Source organism: Ovis aries, chromosome 13 (genome assembly GCF_016772045.2).
Source record: "Ovis aries strain OAR_USU_Benz2616 breed Rambouillet chromosome 13, ARS-UI_Ramb_v3.0, whole genome shotgun sequence".
NCBI lineage: Eukaryota > Metazoa > Chordata > Mammalia > Artiodactyla > Bovidae > Ovis > Ovis aries.
In genome coordinates this window covers 56,895,864-56,920,587 of record NC_056066.1, presented here as the reverse complement: position 1 = coordinate 56,920,587, position 24,724 = coordinate 56,895,864, and the positions used below count along the sequence as shown (strand labels likewise).

Below are 24,724 nucleotides of genomic sequence, written 5' to 3'. Positions count from 1 at the left end.
ATATTGTAAAGCAATTATCCTCCAATTGAAAAAGTAAATTAAAAAATATTAAAAAATGAATGCAAGTGATTCCAAATTGAGCAAATTAGCAATACTTTAAATAAAGATAATATCACAGAGATTCTTGTCAGGCCTTCTTCACTTGCGGTGGAAATACTCTACCTGGGCCCTGAGAACCTGCAGTGTTTTGTGGGGAGGTTCTTGGATGCTTCTTCCAACCCCACCTCCAGGAAGACAACCACGCTGGCTCTACTTCTTACCAGCCTGTATAGAACAAACACGGCTCTGATATGCGGGGTGCCACACCTCCATTTCCCAGCAGCAGGCTCAGTAGATGCGCTGTTAGATCAATAGTCACAATTACTGAAGGCCTCAGCAGAAGCTGTATTTTTTTTTTTCTCTCCCTCTCTGCATCTCTCTCTTCCTGTTTTTTAAACGTTGTTACTGTGACATTAAGTGATGTATAGAAAAGAATTGACTTCCTATTTCTGAGCCAGACCAAGTTTCATCTCTGCATGCGTCTCCTCCAGGTTGTTCAAAATGGTGCTTTTCTCACTTAAACCTGGTGTTGACTCCAAGGCCAAGCCACGGGAGGTCATCCTCTTTTACTTTATTTTCTAATACACAAAGAGGATGCCTCTGCCCTCTGAGATGCTGCCTATAGAGTGGGCACCATTTCAGCAAAGAAGGTAGGAGGCAGGCCATGCCAGCGCCTCTCTGCTCTGAGTTCTTTTCTGGGGTCACGGATGTCTCCCCAGTTTCAGGCCAGGTCATTCGTGTTTGAGTTGGAGCACCACTGGCTGCAGGTACATCTCTCTTCATCAAGGTATGTAACATACTTCACGAGGTAAGCCTATAGATGATGCTAGTTTTTTTAAAAAACAAACTCTTTTTTTTCTTTACCCTGTACTCTTAATGATGTATTTATCTTCAAGCATACAGTTAAAAAGAAAATACTACATAAAACTGGGCTTGACCCAGTTCAGTAATTGTCCTGTGTGCTTACCATCACTGTTCTTTTTGTCAAAATATTTGCTGCAAATCATAATGGCTGTCAGAAACTGAGTCCGCAATCCGTGTTCTACTGAACATAGAAAAACCTATAAGTAAATTTGTTGCTGTTGCTTGGTAAGCAGTTCTTTTTTTTTTTTTTTTAGTGATGGATCTAATTAAACTGAAGGTGTGAATTGGTTAGGAACATTAGTTCTATTAGCCCAAGAGTTAGAAAAAGAAAACATACAGTATAATCTAAGTATCAAGGTATTTGAGAGCCATACTATTTATAGCAGCTCTACTGAGCAACCACCCAAGGGGAGCATTTTTCAATGAGATTTACAAGGGACCCTGGACCTGGCACCATGTATTTATACATATATTTGGGTTCCCAGCGTCCAAAATAGCTAAGAGCTGGAGGGTCTGTCAGATAAGCCCTGGAGCCCAAGTCCTGAGAGGTGGCATGCCTCTGGGCTCCCGTCGCAAATCTTCCTGTAAGAATGAGAGCCGAGATGTTATCTGCCGGAATGCAAGGGGAGACAGGATGCAACTTAGAAGAACGATAACGTTGGGCGACTGGGAAAAGCAGAATCAACGTCAGGGCCAATTTAAAATAATGTGCCTTTTAACTAATTCTAGCACCCTAGCTAAGGGTAAGCTTTTAAGATCACAAGACTGATACCCATCAGAGCAAGTGTTTGGGTTCTGCACGAGGCTTGGGGACTGTGGGAAGATTCTGAGAAGCCAAGAGATGAAGGTTTGCTTCCTTGGTTTTACTTTGACCAGAAAGACAGAGGAGGGGGAACCCCCCAAAACTTAAATAATCACTGCTTAGTTGCTGAGGGGAAATGAGGCTGCCAGGAGGGCCAAGTGGGTACCAGCCAGAGGCCCTTCTCATGGTAGAAACCACAAGCATGAATGCAGAGAACCAAGACTGTAGAAGGGGGATGGGGAGGTCTGTGTCGGATTAACACAGAGAAAAACACCCAGCGCAGAGTGCCCACCACCATACACATTTACCAGTTGTCTGATCCTCTGAACAAGTGGGCATAAGCCCTGACCTTCAGAGAAGGAAAACATGGCAAGGAGAGTCGAGGTGACTTTTCCAAAGCCACAAGAGGTTGGGAATTCCCTGGCGGACCAGTGGCTGGGACTTGTCACTTTCACGGCAGTGGCCCGGGTTCAATCCCTGGTCGGGGAACTAAGATCCCACGAGCTGTGTGGCATGGCTGACAAGGCCTTGTATGTGCATGCGTGTGTGCTGTCGTGTCTGACCCTTTGTGATCCCATGGACTACATCTGCCAGGCTCCTCTGTCCATGGAATCCTCCAGGCAAGAATACTGTAGTGGGTTGCTGTGTCCTCCCCTAGGGGATCTTCCTGACCCAGAGATTGAACCTGAGTCTCCTGCACTGGCAGGTGAATTCTTTACTGCTCAGCCACTGGGGAAGCCAGTGATGCCCTACAGTGCTTTAAAAAATAGTTTACAGAATCATAGAGTTTGAAGGGAGCTGAGGAAAGAGTCAAAGACAGGTATGGGAACTCCAAGGTCTGGGAGTTCTGTCCTTCTGGGTGTGGCTGAGCAAGGATGACCGAGTTTCTCTGAATGGTCAGTCAGGAACCTCTACAGAGTCTGTCAGGGCAGCCTTTCCTCTGCTTTGACTTGCAATGAAGTGAGAAATCTTTGAGGGTCTTTACTGATATCATATTGTCATTATAATCATTTGCACTCATATAATGGTGGAGCCTTGCCGTTTATGGCAGTGATGTAAAAATGAATATAAGGGCACTTGAGGACAAGTGAATCGACCTAAAGAAAATGATGCAGAGGAAAATGATATGCATCAAGTCAGTGTTTCTCCAAGGGCAGCCTTATGGTGCCCAGGCCTAGGGATATGGTTTTAGGTCTCTAGATGCTGCAGTAAATAACATGGGCTCACGTGAGACGAAGGTCACTTCCTGTTTCAGTGCTCTTTCTTTTTGTTTATTTATATTTATTATTTTTATAAAGTAGGCTTTTGTTTTGAGATAATTGTAGGTTCCCATGCAGCTGTAGGGGTTCCCTGGCAGCTCAGACAGTAAGACTCTGCCTGCACTGCAAGAGACCTGTGTTTGATCCCTGGGTCAGGAAGATCCCCTGGAGAAGGGAATGGCAACCCACTCCAGTATTCTTGCCTGGAGAATTCCATGGACAGAGAAGCCATGCGGGCTACAGTCCATGGGGTTGCAACGAGTTGGACATAACTGAGCAACTAACACTTTCACTTTCTTTATTTCATGCTGTCGTAAGAAATAATCCAAAGAGATCCCATGAACCTTTTAGCTAGGTTCCCTCCATGGTAACATCTTTCAAATCACAGCCTGCATGTTGATTTAGTCAAGATACAGACTGTTTCATCACCGCAGGGATATCCAGCGGCCACACCCACTTCCTCCCGCTCTCCTCTCAACTCCTGGTAACCTTTCATGTTTTCCAGCTCCATAATCTGTCATTTCAAGACTATTATACAAGTGAAAAAAAAAAAGAACTTCCATAAGAGGTAGCCATTCTACTCCTGGGTATAGAAACAAAAACATTAATTTTAGAAGATCGATGCACCCCAACTTTCATAGCACCATTTTTTTTTTTTACAATTGCCAAGGTATGGCAGCAACCTCAGTGTCCACCAAGAGATGAATAAATAAAGAAAATGTGGTGTATACACAGAATGGAATATTAGCCGTAAAAGAAGGAAATGATGCCATTTGCAGTAACATGGATGGACCTAGAGATGATCATAGCTAAGTGAAGTCAGAGAAAGACAAATACTGTATAATATCATTGACATGTGAAATCTTACAAAATACAACAAACCAGTGAATATAACAACAAAAAGCAGACTCACAGATATAGGAACAAACTAGTGGTTTACCAGTGAGGAAAGGGACGGGGGATGCGGCAACACAGATCTAGGAGATTAAGATGTGCTAACTCTCAGCGATAAAATAAGCTACGAGGGTATACTTACAACAAGGAGACTACAACCAATACTTTATAATAATGAAATGGAGTGTAACCTTTAGAAATTGTGAATCACTATATTATACACCTGTAATTTATATAAGACTATAAAGCAACTACATGTCCATTTTAAAATGGAAAAAAAAATAAAATAGGAAAAAAAAAAAGAAGAATGTCATGTAAATGAAATTACAGTGTCTGGCCTTGGGGTGTGGCTTTTTTCACACAGCATAATTCTCTGGAGATTCATCAATACTGTTCCATGTAATAGTTCACTCCTTTTGATTGCTGAGTAATAACGACATGGCTGGACCACAGCTAATTTAAATGTTCATCTGTTGAAGGACATCAGGGCTGATTTCGATTATCAGCTATTACACATAAAGCTGCCATGACCATTTCTGCACAGTCTCCTGTGTGAATCTAAGTTTTCATTTCTTTGGAATAAAAGGCCAGGAATGTAATCCCTGGGTTAAATGGTAGTGGCAGATTAATTTTTTTTTTTTTAAGACGCTGCCAAAGTTTTGTCCAGAATGGCCTTATCACTTCATTTTCACATCAGCCATTCATGTCATCTTTCCACATTCTCGCCTGCACTAGGTGTTATCACTGTTTTTCATTTCCGCATCCTGATGGGTGTGCAGTGATATTTCGCTGTGGTTTTCATTTGCATTTCTCTGATGGCTAGTGGTGCTGAACGTCTTTTCATTCGCTTGTTTCCATCTGTACATCTTTGGCGATGGGTCTTTCTTCATGTCTTTTGCTCACTTTTTGATTGGACGGTTGTTGAATTTTTTTTTTACATTTAATTTTATTGTATATTGGCATATAGTTTGAATCTTTTTTAAACTTAAAATTTTTTTTATGTTAGATTTTCATACTCTAGGTTTAATTCCCTGGTCTAATATATGGCTTACAAATACTGTCTCCTGGTCTATAGCTGATGTTTTATATCCTCTTCAAAGCAGGGATTCTCATAGAGCAGATATTTTTAATTTTGACGGAATTCAATTTATACATTTTCCCTCTATGGCTCATGCTCTTGGTGTCAAGTCTGAAAACTCTTTCCTATGCTCTGGATCCTAAAGAGTTTTCTCTTGTTTTTTTTTATTCTAGAGTTTTTATAGTTTTATAGTTTCTATTTAAACTTCACATTTAGAGTTAATGTTAATATAAGTAAGGTCTGAGGTGTAGTTGAGGTTATTTTTTATCTCTGGATGTCAGTTACTCCAGCACTGTTTATTGCAAAGATTACCCTCCCCTCACCAAATTGCTTGAACTTTTGGTAAAAATCTGTTGGGCCTACTTGTGCAAGTCTATTTCTGTATTTTTCTTTTTTTAATTCTGTTCAATTGATCTATGTGTCTGTACCTCTACCAGTAAGGCACAGTCTTCTTTACTGTAGTGCTGTAATAAGTTTTAAAATTTATTGAAAATTTAAACTGATTCCTCCCATTTTATTATCCTTTTTCCCAAACTGAGTTGCCCTAGTTCCTTTACCTTTCTCAATAAATTTTCAAATAATCTTGTTTATGCCCACAAAAAAAGCCTATGCGGATTTTGATAGGAATTGAATTAAGTCTCTCTAAAACTCTGGGGAAAACTGATATCTTTACACCTCTACTATGGCTAGTCTTCCAAACCATGAACACAATCTATCTCTTTATTTCTTTAGATTTTCTTTGAGTTTTTCATCAGTGTTTTGTAGTGTTCAGCATATAGGTCCTGGTTATGCTTTGTTAATTTTACATCTAAGTATTTCAGTTTTTTGAGTGCTTGTAAATGACATTGCATTTGAAATTTGGGTTTCTGATTGTTCATTGCTAGTATACAGAAGTGGGATTGATTCTTGTGTGACTTTGCTGAACTTGTTAGTTCTAAAAAGCTTTTTTCCTTTTCTCTCTCTCTCTTTTTTTCTGATTTCTTGGGATTTTCTACATAGATGATTATGTCATCTGCAAATATAGAAAGTTTTGTTTCCTCCTTTCTTGCCTCTGTGTCTTTTATTGTCTTTCTTGCTGTGTTGCACTGGCCAGAATTTCTACATCTCTGTTACATAAAAGTGCTGAGTGATCTCTGTATAATCCTGTTTCTGATGTTTAGGAGGAAGTATTCAGTTTTCCATCATTAAGGATAACATTTTTAAATGCACTTCATCAAACTGAGATGCTTTCCCTCTATTTCTATTTTCTGAGAAAGTTTATCAAGAATAGGTGTTGACTCTTGTCAAAAGCTTTTTCTCCAGCAATTGATATACATGTGATTTCCCTCCTTCTTTCCTCTGTAAATATGATAGATTAAACAGATGCAGGCCCAGGGCCCTGGGCCATGGGCTGTGTAATTCTTTCTATATTGCAGAATCTAGCTGCTGATATTTTATGAAGGATTTTACATCTATATTCATGAAGGGATAGTGCTCTGTAGGTTTTGTTTTGTTTTGCTTTTGGACTGTCTTTGCTGATTTTGGTGTCAGGGTAATACCTAGCTTCATGAAATTAATGGGGAAATGCCCCCTCCTCTTTTGTTTCCTGGAAGAAGTTGTATAGAATTTGTATTAATTTTTCTTTAAATTCTAGGTAGAATTCTTCAGTAATACTATCAGGATCTTAAGACTTCTCCTTGGGGTGTTTTAAAATTACAAATTTGGGGGGCCTCTCTGGTGGTCCAGTGGTTAAGACTTTGTCTTCTAATGCAGGGGGTGTGGGTTTGATCCCTGGTTGGGGAGCTAACATCCCACATGCCTTGCATCCAAAAATCCAAAACAAAGAATAGAAGAAATACTGTAATAAATTCAATGAAGATTTAAAAAAGATAACAAAATTACAAATTTGGTCTGCATAATAAATACAATGCTAATCAAATTATCTGTTTTATATCTGGTGAATTTTTGCTGACTTGTGCTTTTCGAGGAATTGATCCATCTCATTTACGTTATCACATGTATGTGGATGGAGTTATTCATGGTAACCCTTGTGCTGTCCATTTGATACTTGCAGAGTCTGTCATGATATTCTGTTTCATTCCTGATGTTGGTAATTTGTGTCTTCTGTCTTTCTTCCTTTCTAAATCTTTGTAGAGATTCTAAAGATAAATTTTATTAAAAATTTATTTTATTGAAGTATACTTGATTTACAATGTTGTGTTAATTTCTGCTGTATAGAAAAGTGATTCAGTTATATATATAGGTATATACATTTATTTTCAAGTTATTGTCCATTATGGTTTATTACAGGATATTGAATATGGTACTTTGTGCTATATAGTAGGATCTGGTTTTTATCCATTCTATACATAATAGTTTTCATAAAGATCAATTTATTGATATTATTAAAGAACAAGCTTTATTTTTCATTGACTTGATTAGTTTTCTGTTGTAGTTTAATCATTTTGTTTCCTTTTCTTTATTATTTCCTTCGTTCTGCTTATTTTGGGTTTCCTTTACTTGGTTATTGGTACAGGAGCTTGGTTATTGATTTGAGATTCTATCTTTTCTTGAATAAGCATTTAATACTATAAATGGCCTCTCAGCACAGCCTTAGCTGTGTCCCATAAGTTCTGAGATGTTATATTTCCAGTTTCATTCATTCGCTGTGTTTTGGACTTCCCTTGACACCTCCTTTTTGGCTTGTGGGTTATTTAGTAGTTTGCACTTTAGTTTCCAAGTGTTTGGAAATTCTCCTGTTGTTGTTCAGTTGCAAAGTTGTGTCCGACTCTTTGCAACCCCATGCACTGCAGCACATTAGGCTTCTGGGTCCTTCACTATCAGAGTTTGCTCAAATTCATGTCCACTGAGTTGGTCATGCTATCTATCTCATCCTCTGGCACCCTCTTCTACTTTTACTTTGAACCTTTCCCAACATCAGGGTCTTTTCCAATGAGTTGGAACTTCGCATCAGGTGGCCAAAATATGGGAGCTTCAGCTTCAGCATCAGTTCTTCCAATGAATATTCAGGGTTGATTTCCTTTAGGATTGATTGGTTTGACCTTCTTGCAGTCCAAGGGACTCTCAAGAGTCTTCTCCAGCACTACAATTCGAAGGCATCCATTTTTCGGTGCTCAGGTTTCTTTATGGTCTGACTGTCACATCTGTACATGACTACTGGAAAAACCATAGCTTTGACTATAGAGCAATAGTACAGGGTTCTTTTTGAAGGGCACTTAGGCTTCCCTTCAATCAGAGGCCTCTGGCTCTGTGAACTGACTAAGTTCTGAAGAGTGGATGAAGGGCCAAGTCAGGTTACTAGTGACCACACAACCATGCATAGAGTTTCTTGTTATCCAGATCAAGCCATATCCTAGGGACTGACCTCCTATTTTACCCCCAGTGGCACCCTGGTCAATCAGCTACCATGGAAGATGTCTAGGATCCAAGGAACTCTGACTCCTGGCCCCTCCCCATGGCCCTGTGCTGGATGCGCCCACTTTTTCATGGACAGTTAAGTGCTCCCACTTGGCCTCTGCTCTCCTGGGATCCCCAGTGAAATTGGGGAGCCCATCTCAAGGCTGACACCCCCTAGACATACGTGACCTCAAAAGAGAGCAACCACAGAGGTTTTCAGGGATATGAGTGCAATGCCCTAGAGAGGAGAGGGCCTTTGGGTCTTCTAGAAAATTGTGGTTGGGGAGTGGGTGGGTAGGTCTGAACGTGGCACACAGTACATCCAGGCCAGCCTTCCTAGTTACCTGAGCTGCTGAATTCCTGCCTCCATATCAGACCAGAGGAGTTCTGGCATCTCAGTCTCATGAAATCTAGGTCACCATTGGGTCCAAGTTTCTGTTAACCAACCAGGGAAGCTACAAAACCACATCCAGCCACTCAAAGAATACATTAAGTTGAGAACTTCTGATAAGCACCTCATCAATGAAAGTGGCCCAATCACTGATGGTCTTTCTATCCCTTCTGTTATAACACTCTTAGGATCTACTCCCAAACATGGATTCCCAGGTTTCTGCTGATATGTGTTATCAAAGATCTACAGCTATTTTGGTATATAAGCTATTTCCTCCTGGGTAAAGCTCAGGGGCATTATGGACTCAATGGACATGAGTCTGAGTAAACTCTGGGAGATAGTGAAGGACAGGGAAATCCAGTGTGCTGCAGTCCATGGGGTCACAGAGAGTCAGACAAGACTTACAACAACAATAATATACAATAAAAACAATAAAATAACAATAAACAACAATAACATAGCCTGTACCTGTTCCCTGAATCATGCCAACATGCAGCTCTAGTTACTGACAAAAGGGTGGGGGGCTGTGGTGGGCTCTGAGAAGAGAGGGCATCCCCGTTCGAGGCATCTATTAATGCCCCAAGGGAGCATACCATGGGGTTTTCAAGCTGAGGAAGATTGGTCTTCTTGGACTTTGGAGGAAAAGCTACTGCTACTGGTCAGAGAGGTTCAGAGTGACTTGGAGTCGCTGCTGTCAGTTTCTCCAGGTCCAATCAGATGGCCTTATTCCAAGTTTCAGGATCTCATTCTTACCTGATTACTGACCTAATTTTCACCCTAGACCCTTAGTGAGACTGTGAATCCAGCTGCCATTTAAATGCACAACTTGCACCATTAAATTTTGTGTTTGATCTTCTGTCATGTCAGCCCTGAAATAAATTCTTTCAGGGCTGTTGTGGAAGCTGTCTGATTCTCAGATCATGACTTGAGGTGGGAGTTAATAGACCCGGGTTTATAGTTTTCTAAGTGCTCAATGTCAGTCAGAAAAATTCATCTCATACCACATTCCTGATTGTCATCGTCACTGATGTGTGGCTGGTATTCCCAAGGCATGTGCCCCCATTGGCACTTTATCATGAGCAACCACAGGTAATAGCTTGATTAACTGTGATGGCACTGCTTGTCATGGGTTGCAAGCATCCCGTTTCTCATAGGCAAGGATCTAACCTCACACTTAAGTTCAAGGGCATGATCCCATCTTTAGGGATCTGTCTCTTGGGGCCCCTTCCAGTACTGATTCTGTAGTACGTATATCTAATCAGGAGATAGACATCACATAGTTGGTTACATGGGGGAAGTTTAGGATAAGGATGATTAAAATAAAAGAGTAACTATAAGATGTAAGAGGGCTTCCCAGGTGGTGCTAGTGGTGAAGAACCTGCCTTGTCAGTGCAGGAGACATGAGAGATGCGGGTTTGATCCCTGGGTCAGGAAGATCCCCTGGAGGAGGGCATGGCAACCCACACCAGTATTCTTTCCTGGTGATTCCCATGGACAGAAGAGCCTGGAGGGCTACAGTCCATAGGGTTGCAAAGAGTCAGACACAGCTGAAGTGACTTAGCATGCACGTACGCACAAGACTTAAGAACATTGTTTATAGTCCCTAGGATTGCGAGAGATTGTCCACAAAAGGGCAGATTTTGGATGGAGTTCAGATTTCAGTGAAGAAGTTGTGACTTAGTCACCCAACAGCAGAGATGTTGGCTAGTTTAGCCCAACTGGAGCTGGTCTGGAATTGCTGAGCACACAATAGGTAACCTTCTGGAGTGTGAGTCAGAAGCAGGCAATGACAAGAGATGTGGGTGTGCATTGGGAGTATAGACACTAGTGGGGACAGAGGCAGTCAGAGCTCATGGGCTGTGTGGAGGGAAGTCGGGCTTGCAGAGGGACTGGCCAGTCTGTATGGAGCCCCAGCCACAGACAGTTGTGCTTTGCCTGGATGGGTACCCAGTTTCACTGTCAGGAAGGCTGCAGCCACATCCTTTCCAGCCCAAGGTTCTGTGTATGGTTGCAGAGAGATGGCATCTGTGGCCTGTGGTTCAGGCGGGCTCTGTCGGATATCCTCGTATTGATTATGTGGTTGCTATTAGTATTGCATTATAGATTCATAACTCATCATAGTCTATTGGTGTCACTGCTTTACCAGCTGAAGTGAAATGTAGAAACTACCTCCTCTACCTTCTCCCACTTATATTTAACTGTCTTAAATATTTCTTCTAAATGCATTAGTGTTTTCTGTTTCAAACATCATTTGGAAAATTCAAAAGGAAATATTGAATTTATCTCTATTTTCTCTCTCTCCAGTGTTCTTTCTTCTTCTTGAAGTTCCAAGTGTCCTTCTTTTAGTAGTAGTAATGTTATTTTTACAAGAATGGATCACACCATTAATTTATAATGACTTTTTATTTTATGCTATTTTATTTGAAAAATTTTTTGCCACACCACATGCCTTGTGGGATCTTTGTTCCCTGACCAGGTATTGAACTTGGCAGTGAGAGTGTGGAGTCCTTACCACTGTATCACCAGAGAACTCCCCCTTCCTTTATTATTTCCTTTCTATGTAGAGAACTTCCTTTAGCCATTCATGCTGATGATAAATTCTCTGTGTTTTATTTGAGAATGCCTTCATTTCCCCTTCCTTCTCGAAGGGTCTTTTTGCTGGATATAGAATTTGTGGTTGACAGTTCTTTTCTTTAGGCCCTTGAAAAATGTTGTGCTACTTCCTTCTGACCTCAAGTTTCAGACAGGAAGCCTGCTGGCATTAGGATTTGTTTTTCCCCATAGGAAAGTTGTCATTTCTCTTTTTCGGCTTTGAGGAAATTTTTCTTAGTCTTAAGAGTTCAGAAGTTTGACTGTGATGTGTTTTGGTGAGGATTTCTTTGGTTTATTCTGTTTGAGATTCACTAGTGTCCTGATTCCATGGGTTTATATGTCTTTTGTCAAACTGAAGTTTTCAGCTGTATTTCGATGAATATTGTTTTTATCCCAGTCCTGTGTCTCGGCTCCTTCCAGAACTCAGATGATATGAATGTTATAGCTTTTGTTAATCTCATAGGTCCCTGAGGCTCTGCTCATTTTTTATTTTTCCAGCCTATTTTCTCTCTATTGCTCAGACTGGGAAACCTCTATTGTTCTATCTTCAAGTTCATGGCTTCTTTTTTCCCCCTCCCTTCTGTTGTGCTGTTGAGCGCACCCACTGAATTTTAAGATTTGGGGTTATAGTATTTTTCAGTTCTAAAATGTCTATTTGGTTGTTCTTTTACTTTTGATTTCCTTCCTGAGACTGTTTTTATTTGTTTCAATCCTATTTGTAAGTATTCATGGAGACATTTTTTCATGATGGGCCCTCTAAAATCTTTGTCAGATAATCCCAACACCTGTTGCATCTTGGTATTGGCATTTATGGGAATTATCTTTCTTTACTCAGTTTGACATCTTCCTGATATGGAAAGTGATTTGATCAAAACTTAGTCACTTGGGTACTACATTATGAGAGTCTGGATGGATTAAACCTTCTGTTTTTACTGGCTTCCTTTGATGCTGCTCAGCAGGGGGAGAAAATGGAGAGAAGTGCAGATTGCCCACCTGATTTCTATTGACCCCCAAGGGTGAGCTCCTCATTACTGCTTCATGGGGTGGTCATCCTGGCTCCCCACTCAGTTGTCATGGGTGTCTCCCTGGAAAATAGGATGCCGTGTTATGGCTCCTCACAGGCTTCCGCTGACCCCATGGGTATGAATGGCCTTATTGATATTGAGGGTGAGCATGCTGGTTCTCTTTTGAGTAATTGTATAGTTCTCCTTCGTTTTCCCCTCCAGTTATTATAAGCATTTATTTGTTGGTTGTTTTTGTTTTAACTGATAGCAGACACGGCATGATGATCTATGCCTCATACTTCTCGGCCAGTGACAATAAATGTCTTTTCACATGTGTCTTTAAAAAGTTAATTGCTTTTATTTTTAATTTTAAAAATTAATAGACAAATTTAAAAGAGTGGTTTAAGTTTATAAATGGGCTTCCCTGGTGGCTCAGTGGTAAAGAATCCACCTGAAATGAAGGAGCTGTAAGAGACACAGGTTCGATCCCTGGGTTGGGAAGGAAATGGCAACCCATCCAGTGGGTTCTTGCCTGAAAAATTCCGCAGACAGGGGAGCCTGGTGGGCTGCAGTCCATGGGATCACAGAGAGTCGAACATGCACGCATAATGACATGTACCCAGTACTACAGTACTATGCCGGACAGTTTTATTGCCCTTCAAATCTTCTGTGCCCCATGTATTCATCCCTTTCTCCCCCTCATCCCCTGGAAACCACATATCTTCTTACTGTTTTCATAACTTTGCTTTTTCCAGAATGTTATATAGTTGGATCATACAGTCCAACTATATAGCCTTTTCAGATCGGCTTCTTTTGATTAAAAATATTCATTTGTGTGTCTTCATTTCTTTTTATGATTTGATAGCTCCAGTCTTTTGTCATTAAAATTAAATTTTAATTAAAATAATTTCTTTTTAATGTTGAATAATATTCCACTGTCTGGATGCACCATGATTGACTTATTCACCCACCTACTGAAGGGCATCCTGGTTGCTTCTAAGTTTTAGAATATTATGGATTATTTAGAATATTTAGAAAGTTATAAATAGAATCATTTGTTGCTTTAAACCTGTTTGCAGGCTTTTGAATGAAAATAAACTTTTGGCTAACTGGGTAGATATAGTGAAACAAATGAAAGTGTCAGTCACTCGGTTGCATTCAACTCTGTTACCCGTGGACTGTAGTCCGACAGACTACTCTGTCCATGGGATTTCCCAGACAAGAACACTGGAGTGGGTGGCCATTCCCTTCTTCAGGGGATCCTTTCAACCCAGGGATCCAACCTGGGTCTCCCGCATTGCAGGCAGATTCTTTACCATCATAGCCACCAGGGAAGCCCGGTGATATATTATCACCTTTCTTTTTACTTTTCAAAAGTTGTAAAATATGCATAACATAAAATTGAGTATCTCAACCATATTAAAGTGCAGTTCTGTGCTTCTGAGTACATTCACAGTCTTATGCACATAGTTCCCTGTTAAAGTAATGCTAGCCCAGGTGCCCAGGGATTGGGGGAAGCAAGTGGTTCCCCCACACAGCACAGCAGGTGACAGGCAGCCAGGATGGACTGACGTTTGGAAAACTTGCAACTAGAATGACAGTCTTGGTACCCACGTTCTTTCTGGAAGTTCCATCTGCTGAAAATTCCATCTTCATAGTCTTGTCTCTCAGGCCCAGAAGGTGAGTTTTTAAAACCTATTTGCAGCATGCCCACTTTGTCTTTTTGCCCAGGGCCCCTTGTGGGTTGCTCTGAAGAAAGGGGCCTTTGGAAATAGTCACTTTCCTCAGGTTCCTCCCACCTTTCTGTTCATCTCCCCTTAGAGGAACATAGCTTTGGTGAGTGGGAAGCCCACACGTGACAGATGGAGGAAGCGAGGAGTCCGAGAAGCTCTCCGCAGGGTGGACCCTCAGGAGGGCGAGGGGGCGGGGGCAGCGCTTGGCAGTGGGTCTAGCTGAGCAGGTGGTCCTCCTAAAGCCTTCCTGGGGCACATGCTTGATGGCGATAGGATGGCTTCCCACCCCCTTGGTTCAGAGTGAGAATCATCAGCGCAGTCCTTTGCAGTTTTCCTGGGAAAAGTGCCATGTCCCTGCTCCCCAACCTCCGGAAGGTGCTGGTGGGCTTGCTACCTCCCTGGCAGTGATCAGCTGCTACTAAAAGGCGTCAATTTTGCTGTGATCACGCAACAGGCTGCAGAGAGCAAAATAATCATTGTGGCAGGTGTGTCAGAGATGTAGCGCTCTTTTTCTGGAATTTCTATTTTGAAGCCTCACTTCTCCCACCTCAAGGCAGTCAGTTCTGGACTTCTTTTCTCTCTCCCCTGATGATGGGCTTATTTCAGGAGACAGGTGGTGCTCACTCAGCCCCCACCTCCCCTCACAAGCCAGCCCCCCTCGCTGAGTCACCCCTTCTCCTGCATTGCCCTGGGTTTGACCCACTTTCCGGGTCACTCTCAGACCCCTCTTGGGTACTCTGGGAGTTGTTCTGGGCTGTAGCCTTCTGGGCTCTAGGGTTCTGGGCATAGAACCCTGGGGGCTTCTTCCATCCCTCCCACTGGACTTGTGGCTGCAGCTATTGCTATTGTGGGTCTCATCACCTCCCTCTGGCTTTTCTCCTTCCCACTTCCTCCCAACCGAAGGATGGTCCTCATCAGAGTCCCCTTAGGGTTTAGGCTTTGGAATTTACAAGTCTGTCCTCTGTTTTTGCCGTAATAACTCCATTGGAAGCCTTGGCCATTCATCCTTCTCTACATTTACCATTTAGGAACAAATTGCAGGCAGTCTTGCTGGGGATGAGATTTTCTGGGGCCACAGAGCCCACTGGGTGTGTCTCCTTGATTAGCTGGACATGCCAGCCATTGTGCCTTCAGCCCCCAGTGGGGTAACATGTTTATATGATCTATTGTTCCCCAACCTGGTTAGGTGAGGGCACGTAGGGCCCTCAGTGAGGACTTGCTTGATGATACACTCTATTTTTTAAAAATATTTTTTATTGTGGTAAAAGTCACATAATATAAAACATACTATTTTACTATTTTAACATATTTCACTGTATAGTTCAGTGGCACTAAGTATATTCACATTGTCATGCAACTGTCACCATCATCCGACTCCTGAATTTTTCACCTTCCCAAACTGAAACTCTGTCCCCATTAAAGACTAACTACCCCTCCCCTCTTGCCTCCTCTCCACCTCCCCAGCCTGAGGCATCTATCAGTGTACAGTCTAACTCTATGAATTTGACTCTTCTAAGTACCCTGTACAAGTGGAATCAGACAGTATGTGTCTGCATCTAATGTATATTGGAATGTATTTTTAAGGTTAACTTAATCTGTGGATAGCACACTCCTTAAAGCTTCCTTCACCCTGCTTTCCCACTCCCCTGTCAGTGTTATCTGAAATCACCTCCTAAACTGAATCCTTATGATGCATGGCCTTCTTTCTTGGGAACTGCACCTGAGACAGCCTCCCTTCCCGGAGGCTCTGAAGGGAGTTGGCTGCGCTGACTGATGGGGAAGAGACAAGGGGTAGGAGGGAAGGTGGGGAGGGGAAGATTCGCTCATTAACAGTTCAAAATATTATGGCGTATCACTGGAAACTCAGATGAACCAAGCACTTCCTCCCTGCCTGATGCCACCCTCGATGTTTCCATACACGTCATTCATCCGATCCTCCCAGCAGCTGCGCTCGAGTGACCTGGGAGCCAGGTGAGCAGAGATAGGAAGGCGGGTCTGATGGTTCTCCTGGGAAGCACCTGGAAATTTCTCAGCTAGTAGAAAGGACATGGCACCTTCAAGGAAGCCTCACCTTCCCTTCATAGCAGTGCTTAGAAGTTCTAGTAGCTCCTACCCCTCCCTAGGGATTTCTGTCTTTAAGTCTTTCCTTAAAAAATTACAAGGTCTCAAATCTGTGAGATCTACAACACAGACAGGTTTATGAGGAACAGAGAATAGGAGTGACAGTCTTGGGACGAAAAAGAGAAAAAGGATTAATTGTAGCATTTTCCAATTTCTGTGGTATAAATACTTCCACTGAAGCCAATCCCAGGCTATGAATGTGACATGTAGCTATGAAGTTGTGTCCAATTCTTACGATCCCATGGACTGTAGGGATCATACAGGCTCCTCTCTCCATAGGATTTCCCAGGCAAGAATACTGGAGTGGCTTGCCACTTCCTTCTCCAGAGTATCTTTCCCCTGTGTTGTTGCCACCTTTTGGCTCTTTTGAATTGTGGCTATCAAATTTTATGTCTATGTTTTTATTTCAATACCTATTTTTAATTCTTTTGGGTATATATGAAGACGTGGAATTTCTGGGTCAGGTAGTACATCTATGTTTAACTTTTTGAAGAGCTGCCAAGCTGTTTTCCACAGAGTCCCTTGGACTGCAAGGAGATCCAACCAGTCCATTCTGAAGGAGATCAACCCTGGGATTTCTTTGGAAGGAATGATGCTAAAGCTGAAACTCTAGTACTTTGGCCACCTCATGCGAAGAGTTGACTCATTGGAAAAGACTCTGATGCTGGGAGGGATTGGGGGCAGGAGGAGAAGGGGATGACAGAGGATGAGATGGCTGGATGGCATCAGTGACTCGATGGATGTGAGTCTGAGTGAACTCCGGGAGTTGGTGATGGACAGGGAAGCCTGGCATGTTGCGATTCATGGGGTTGCAAAGAGTCGGACACAACTGAGCGACTGAACTGAACTGCACTGAACTGCATCATTTTACATTCTCACTAGGGTTAAAATTTTCTCCACATCCTCAGCAACATGTTATTTTCATTATTATTATAACAGTGTGCTAGTTGACATGAAGTCATATCTCATTGTGACTCTGATTTACATTTTCTAATGACCAGTGATATTGAACATCTTTACATGTGTTTTTGGCCATTTGTATATCTTCTGGGAAATAGATGGGGAAACAGTGGAAATAGTGTCAGACTTTATTTTTGGGGGCTCCAAAATCACTGCAGATGGTGATTGCAGCCATGAAATTAAAAGACGCTTACTCCTTGGAAGGAAAGTTATAACCAACCTAGATAGCATATTGAAAAGCAGAGACATTATTTTGCCAACAAAGGTCCATCTAGTCAAGGCTATTGTTTTCCAGTGGTCATGTATGGATGTGAGAGTTGGACTGTGAAGAAAGCTGAGCGCCAAAGAATTGATGCTTTTGAGCTGTGGTGTTGGAGAAGACTCTTGAGAGTCCATTGGACTGCAAGGAGATCCAACCAGTCCATCCTGAAGGAGATCAGTCCTGGGTGTTCATTGGAAGGACTGATGCTGAAGCTGAAACTCCAATACTTTGGCCACCTCATGTGAAGAGTTGACTCGTTGGAAAAGACTCTGATGCTGGGAGGGATTGGGAGCAGGAGGAGAAGGGGACAACAGAGGATAAGATGGCTGGATGGCATCACTGACTCGATGGACATGAGTTTGGGTAAACTCTGGGAGTTGGTGATGGACAGGGTGGCCTGGTGTGCTGCGATTCATGGGGTCACAAAGAGTTGGACATGACTGAGCAACTGAACTGAACTGATATCTTCTTTGGAGAAATGTCTGTTCAAACCCTTTGCTCACTCTTTGTCTGAGTTGTTTGTCTTTTTGTTTATCCTGCATATGATTTGCAAATATTTTCTCCCATTCTGTGAGTTGTCTTTCCACTTTCTTGATAATGTCCTTTGATGTACAAAAGCTTTTAATTTTGAAAGAGTTCAATTTATCCTTTTATTTTAATTGCTTGTACATTTTGTGTCATAACTAAGAGCCCATTGTCAAATCCAAGGTCATGAAGATTTACTCTAAAAGTCAAGAAGATGTTTTCTTCTAACAGTTTCATAGTTTTAGTTTTTACATTTAGGCTTTAGATCCATTTCAAGTCAATTTTTATATGTAGCGTGAGGTAAGGATTCAGTTTCATTCTTTCGCATGTGAATATCCAGTTGTAGTAACTTTGCTTTTAACATGCTTTATTGAATTGCAGATTTATATAATTTAACTTTTAATTGTGGGCACATTTGGGCTTCCCTGGTGGCTCAGATGGTAAAGAATCTGCCTGCAAGCAGGAGACTTGGGTTTGATCCCTGGGTCGGAAAGATCCCCTGGAGAAGGAAATGGCTACCCACTCCAATATTCTTGCTTGGAGAATTCTATGGGCAGAGGAGCCTGGCGGGCTACAATCCATGGGATAGCAAAGAGTCAGTCATGACTGAGCATGCGCACACACAAATAATGCATAATTGTCTAGTGTAAGCAAGACCAATGCAAGAATTGAGACATATATACATGCTAAAGAATTATGAATTGTTTATCTGAAATTCAAATTTAGCTGGGAGTTTTATATTTTCATTTGTTCAGTCTAGTAAGCATCCCTTCAGATCGGTTTTCTTCCCTGTTGTCCTCATCCAACAGCAGAGACTCAGCACTCCAGAGTGGAAGATGCTGATTCTCTGCCCACTCTATAGATCTGAAAACCAAGGCCCAAATGAAGAAAGGGACTTGCGCCAGTGCATGGGGTCACTGTGGACTCTGAGGCCCTTGATGAGCTGCACGACTTTCTTTTGTCTCGAAGTCAGCACATTTTCTGAGTGTCTCCTCTGCACAGGGCACTGTGCTGGGTAGGGGGATGCCAGTGACAAGCCCACCGCATACCTGTGCGCAGGGCAAGAATCAAGAGTTCTCTTTGGAAAACTAAATAAAAGACAGGATTCAGACAGACCTGGGTCTGAACCCTGCCCTGTCATGTTTTAGCTTCACGACAAGTCACTTCCACTTGCTGAGCTTCAGTTTCCCCCTTTTTTTACAAGAGCGTAAGGGCATTTTTTTTGAGGGAGGATTGTTGTGGCTTCAGTAGAGGTGATGAAATGCCCAGTGCGGGCAGGCAAGTGTGTACTGTACAATGAGAGAAGAGAGATACCCACAGTAAAGTCCGGTTGTTGCTCACAGGTTTCCCAGCACCCCGGCCACCCAGATGATGTGGGATGGATGTGCCAGAACTTGCCTGTCCTACCTCGCCTGCCAGGGACCAGCCGGCACCTGCTTCTGCCCCCCCAGGGGCCCCGGGTGGGCAAGCATCGCCTCACTTGACCCTGGGCCCCGTCATCCTGCCTCGGGAGCAGGGCTTGGCCCCCACCGTGTTCCTGAAGGCCCTGCCCATCCCGCTGTACCACACAGTGCCTCCCGGAGGGCTCCAGCCGCGTGCTCCGCTCGTGACAGGCAGTCTGGACGGGGGCAGCCTGCCCTTCGTTCTCAGCCCCCTGCTGCAGCCTGAAGGGCCCGGTCCCACCCGAGCAGGGAAGCCGGTGGCCCCGGGGCTCACAGTGAACATCGTGGGCGCTCTGCCCATCCTGTCACCGGGCCTGGGGCCCGCTCTGGGCAGCCCAGGCAAGGTGCGCAACGCTGGCAGGTACCTGTGCCCACACTGCGGCCGGGACTGCCTGAAGCCCAGCGTTCTGGAGAAGCACATTCGGTCCCACACTGGGGAGCGGCCCTTCCCCTGCGCCACCTGTGGCATTGCCTTTAAGACCCAGAGCAACTTATACAAGCACAGACGGACCCAGACACACCTCAACAACTCCAGACTCTCCTCGGAGTCCGACGGTGGGGGGAGCAGCCTCCTAGAGGAAAGCGAAAAGGCCGCTGAGCCCACGGGGGCCGACCGGGCGCGATCACAAAGACCCCTTTCTCCCGGCACCCACGCCGCTGGGCACTGCGCGGTGCCCACCGCGCATGTGTCTCTGGTTGCCAAGAACCTGGATCGGAAGTTGGACGCTGTTCCCTGCCGGGGGTCCACGTTTGATATCAAGGAGGCCCCTGTAGACTCTGCTCCCGGGCTCCCGCTGGCCAGCCCGCAGTCGAGGTGGAAGCTGCCAGAGCCTCGGTCCCCGACGGCCAGTAGGCCGAGCTCAGCGCTGCAGCAACAGCAGGTGGAGAAGCCTGGAGACGCCAAGCCCTCGGAGGGCCGGCTGCGGAAGTGCGAGAGCACCGACTCGGGCTACCTGTCCCGTTCGGACAGCGCTGAGCAGCCGCCGGCCGCCGGCAGCCCCCTGCACAGCCTGTCGGAGCATAGCAACGAGTCCGAGGGCGAGGGCGGCCCCGGGCCCGGGCACGCGGAGCGGGTGGCGGGTCTGGAGCTGGAGAAGAGGCGGCTGGAGGAACGCATTGCCAGGCTCATCTCGCACAACCAGGCTGTGGTGGACGACCCCCAGCTGGCCCACGTGCGGCCCCGCAAGACGGTACTGTCCAAGCAGGGCAGCATTGACCTGCCCATGCCTTATACCTACAAGGACTCCTTCCACTTCGATCTGCGGCCGCCGGGACCCGGGAGGCTGCCGGCCGCCTTGCGTGCCGCGCGCTCCACCTGCACGCCCCCAGACAGGGCGCGCCCCCTCTTCTTCCACTCGGTCCCCACGCAGCTCTCCACTGGCACCGATTGCGTGCCAGTCACCAGGAGCAACTCACTGCCCTTCGTCGAGGGCACCGGGACGTGGCCGGAGCCGCTGGAACCTCAGGACGCCTGGCCCCGGAGGCAGAAACCTCTGAGCCCCAAGCCCACCCCCGCCCGCCCAGCTGATGCCCCAGGCGGGCACCCTCGGGCCCTGGTCAGACAGGCAGCGGTCGAGGACCTGCCGTGCCCCCTGACTGCAGATGCCCTGGCCCCCGTGGAGGACCCAGAGGGAAAGAGACCAGCTGCTGAGGAGGTGTCTGCCAGCAAGGGCCAGGCAGCTGCTAAGAAACGCGGCCAGAGGAAGCTGAAGATGTTCTCACAGGAGAAATGGCAAGTGTATGGGAAGGACACGTTCAAGAGCATCTACCAGAGAGCAAAAGCCAGCCACCGTGGAGGCAGAAAGGCTACCGAGGCGACAGTGGGCGGTGGGGCGGCCCTGGAGCGTCCTCTCCAGCAAGAGGCCACGGGTGGTGGGGACACTGTTATGGGGGCCAAGCCAGGGCCGTGGGCAAGTCCGCCAGTCCTGGCAGGCCTCTTAGTGACTGAGCCCCACAAGCAGGGGGAGACAGTGGCCGGAACAGGAGGCCCTGACCAGCTGGGCTCCAACACGGCCGCCTCACCCCCCGCCCTCAGCAGTGGAGAAGCCCTCTGTTTAGGCAGCAGGAGCCCTCTGCTTCCTCCACATGAGGGCCCACAGCTGGAGTGTCAGCAGCTCCCAGCACCTGGTCCCCGCAAAGGGGGTGATCTAGAGGCTCCCAGGCCAGACTCCAAGCTGGAAGGTGGCACCTGCGGTGGTGAGGGCACCACGGAAACCTGTCAGCAGGCCCATGTGGTCCCGAGAGGGCCTGGCGGGAGCTCAGGAGAGCCTAAGCCCCTGGACGACAAGCTCCCCTCAGAGAGGAAGAAGCTGAAGGTAGAGGAGCTAAGCTGCCAGGAGCTCCTGGGAGCAGGAGGAGAGACTCCTGGTGGCCCCATGCAGACTGCCTCACCACCACCTCAGAACCAGGACACTAACCCCGGGGAAAAGCCGGGGGGGCTGCCTGGAAGCGGCAACTGCACAGAGAGGGTCATGTCTGGAGCCCTGAGGTGGGAGGGTTCTCAAGACACGGAGCCTCCACCATGTCCCCCTGGGTGTCCCTCCCAGATGGCCTCCCACCCTCCGGCTCTTCACACCCTCACTGGCCCGGTGGACATGGCCTTTCCTCCCCAGTACCTCCTCAGGTTTCCCCAGCGAGACACCTGCCCCCTGTCGCCTGTCCCCCAGAAGCTAGACCAAGGCCAGGACTCTATCTGCAAGAGAGGGGGGCCTGAGGTACAGACATCTTTTGCTGAGTCAGGGCAGGGGGCCCTCCTGCCTCCCTGTCCTGTCTCAGGCCAGGCCCCAGCTGGAGAAGACAGCTTCTGGGAATACCCCAGCTGGTCCAGGTCATGGGACCAGAGAAAGGGGGTACAGAGAGAGGAGAGGGGCGGCTTGAATGCTGGTATACCAACAGCCAGCGCCCTCAAAGGGTCAGCCTCCTTCTTGCCTGCCCCAACGTGCGAACCCTGGAGGAGTGGGACCCATGAAACCCTAGAAACCTCCAGGAGCAGCACTGTGGCGAGGGCTGGGCCCTCTGGGGGTGTCCTCAATTCCTGGGAGCCCACTGGGGAGCTGCGGGCACCTTCTGAGAGTGCCACTCAAGCCCCTCCTTTGGGGTCTCCAGCAGAGCTTAGCCCCTGCTGCTCCCACCAGGCTGGCTCCTGTCTCTCGGCCAGCACGGCTCCCCACTGGCCTGAGTTGGCCTTGTGCACCAGTGCAGAGCCTTCCCGGAGCCGTGGGGTCCAGGGCTCTTTTCCATCGCTGAGAGCCGAGCCCCGGCTCACGTGGTGTTGCCTGAGCCGCAGCCTCCCCCTGCCGATGGAACAGAAGGAGAAGGATGCTTCTGTGTACCTGGGCTTACATTTACCTGGAGGTGGCCTCCAGGGTGAGGGTCCGGACGCCTGGCTGGTGAGCAAAACAGTGTCTGGAGCATGGACCAGGATACGCCCTGGAGATGGAGGGCAGATGCAGATATCGAAGGTAATACCAGTTTTGCCCCAGGGCCCTGGGAGCCGAGGGAGGATGTTTGGCAGGCAGGACTTGTGATGATGGAGAGAAAGTGTGAGGCCGTCTGGTATAGCCTCCGCTGTCCTGTAGAATGTCTTCTCAGCCCACTTCCAAGGGAGTGAATAGAGGCCCCAAGAGTAAAATAAAATGAAAGAAAATCATGAAAAAAAGTTTCAAAGGAAAGAATAACTGTACCTACCACTCTGGGTGATATCTTTTTCATAACGGGACATAAACCTTGACTAGGAGCTTCCTGGTAGCAGAGGCAAAAAGTAAAAATGAAATGCTCCTCAGGGGAGCTCTCTGGGTAGTCAACAAAATCAGAAACCCTTACTGAGAGACAGACACCAGGAAAAAAACTCTTCAAAGGAGAGCATTATCATTCCAGGGATTCCAGAAAAAATAGTTATAATCAGATTCTACTGATTCCCGAGTTTACTGGGAGCCATGGCAGAAAGGTTAAGGAGCTGAGTGCTCTAGAGGGTTGATTAATCCTTGGTGATTAAAAAGGCTTAGAGTCCCACCATTAGAGGGACCCCATGCACCTGGATTGTATCACTGAGGATGCTGTCCCACCCTGGGATGTCTTGGACCAGTGTGACTGAAGAGGGTCCTGTAGCCTCTGTCCTAATTTAATCATGTGGAACAACAGGGCCTGGTTCTCTGTAAGCAGAGCTTACAGGCTGCTCTCCCTGGTAGTATTGTCTTCATCCCAAGAGTGGTGGGTTAGGAAAGATTGTGCTGGGCCTGAGAGAGAACCTGAGTTAGCCTCCTTCCTCCAAAAGGCAATCAGTTACTGGGCGTGGATTTTGCTGGAGGAGGGCAAGGAGACAGCCACGGTATCACCAAAGGTCAGGGCTTTCCTCTGCAGATCCAGCCCAGGCAGTTTCCAGAAGATTCTGCCCAGGAATGCACAGACCATTTAGCAAGGCAGTATTTTGATGCCTGATTTCTCCAGACAGGCATCCTGTCTGCAGTGGGAGACCCCTCTGTGTTGTTCCCACCACAAGGGCTGTGAGCAATATGACGCCAGCATCACTGGTATTTTCAGCTCTCTGACCCAACAGCCCAAGGGATGCTGTCCTGGGACCGGGTGTCTGAGCCAGAGTGGAAGAAACGACGGTCTCGTAGAAGAGCGAAGATACCTCGTGGGAGCAGCAGGTGGAAACATCTGAGCATCCACTCTAAAAGGTAGGGCGTGTGGCCTCCTCTGTCACTTCCCCATGTGACACTGTCACTGCAAACTGCAATTTCAATAAACCTGCAAAGAAAACTTCACCAGGGATTCAAAAGGCATCTCTGTGCCCAGAGAGAAAGGGAGAGAGCGAGAAAGAGAAACTCAGAGAGAGAGAGAGTCCTGTTTAGGAACTGGGATGTAGAGTTTCATGGTTATAGGACTCAAATGTTTCCCCATCAATCCACTGGCTCTGTGTTTTTCAATGGTGCCCTTTTCAAGGCCAGGCATCCAGCAAATATTTGAAACAACTGAGTGGAAAACACATCCATTCAGTGTAAGTCCTGAAGAGAGAGCGTGTTAATTATTTACAGATTTTATTGCTTTTTTAATTATGCAAGTGATGCATGTCCTTTGCAGAAAAATTAGAAAATACACATGAACAAGGAGAAGACAATAAAATATCTTAGTGATCTCACCATTCAGAGACAATCACATTTAGGTGTGTGCCCTTCTAGACTTTTCTCTGTGCTCTGAGTGCATACGTAAACTCCCAACTGCAAATGAGGTGGGGGGTAGGGGCAAACACTCCTCTTTTAGCATGACATTCTGATTGTCTTGCCTCTTTGCTCAAAACCCTTCACATTGCCCACTGTGTGCAAGTTAAAAAGCAAATTCTTTAATCAGGACCACGACTTAG

At 45.9% G+C, this 24,724-nt stretch overlaps 1 protein-coding gene across 3 annotated transcripts in view; it reads left to right on the top strand.

Moving 5' to 3' along the window:
- The first annotated feature begins 495 nt into the window (after window positions 1-495).
- The window catches only part of ZNF831 (zinc finger protein 831), a 91,701-nt gene continuing 67,472 nt past the window's right edge, over window positions 496-24,724 (top strand). For 2 of the 3 annotated variants that reach the window (XM_042229926.1, XM_060396953.1), the window contains exons 1-3: window positions 496-826; window positions 19,264-22,823; window positions 23,902-24,041. In XM_042229926.1, coding sequence (XP_042085860.1) covers window positions 19,299-22,823; window positions 23,902-24,041 — 3,665 coding nt within the window. In that variant the 5' untranslated portion in view covers window positions 496-826; window positions 19,264-19,298. Of the gene's footprint in view, window positions 827-19,263; window positions 22,824-23,808; window positions 24,042-24,724 lie in introns of those variants that run through there. The other variant, XM_042229927.2, reaches the window with a different exon arrangement.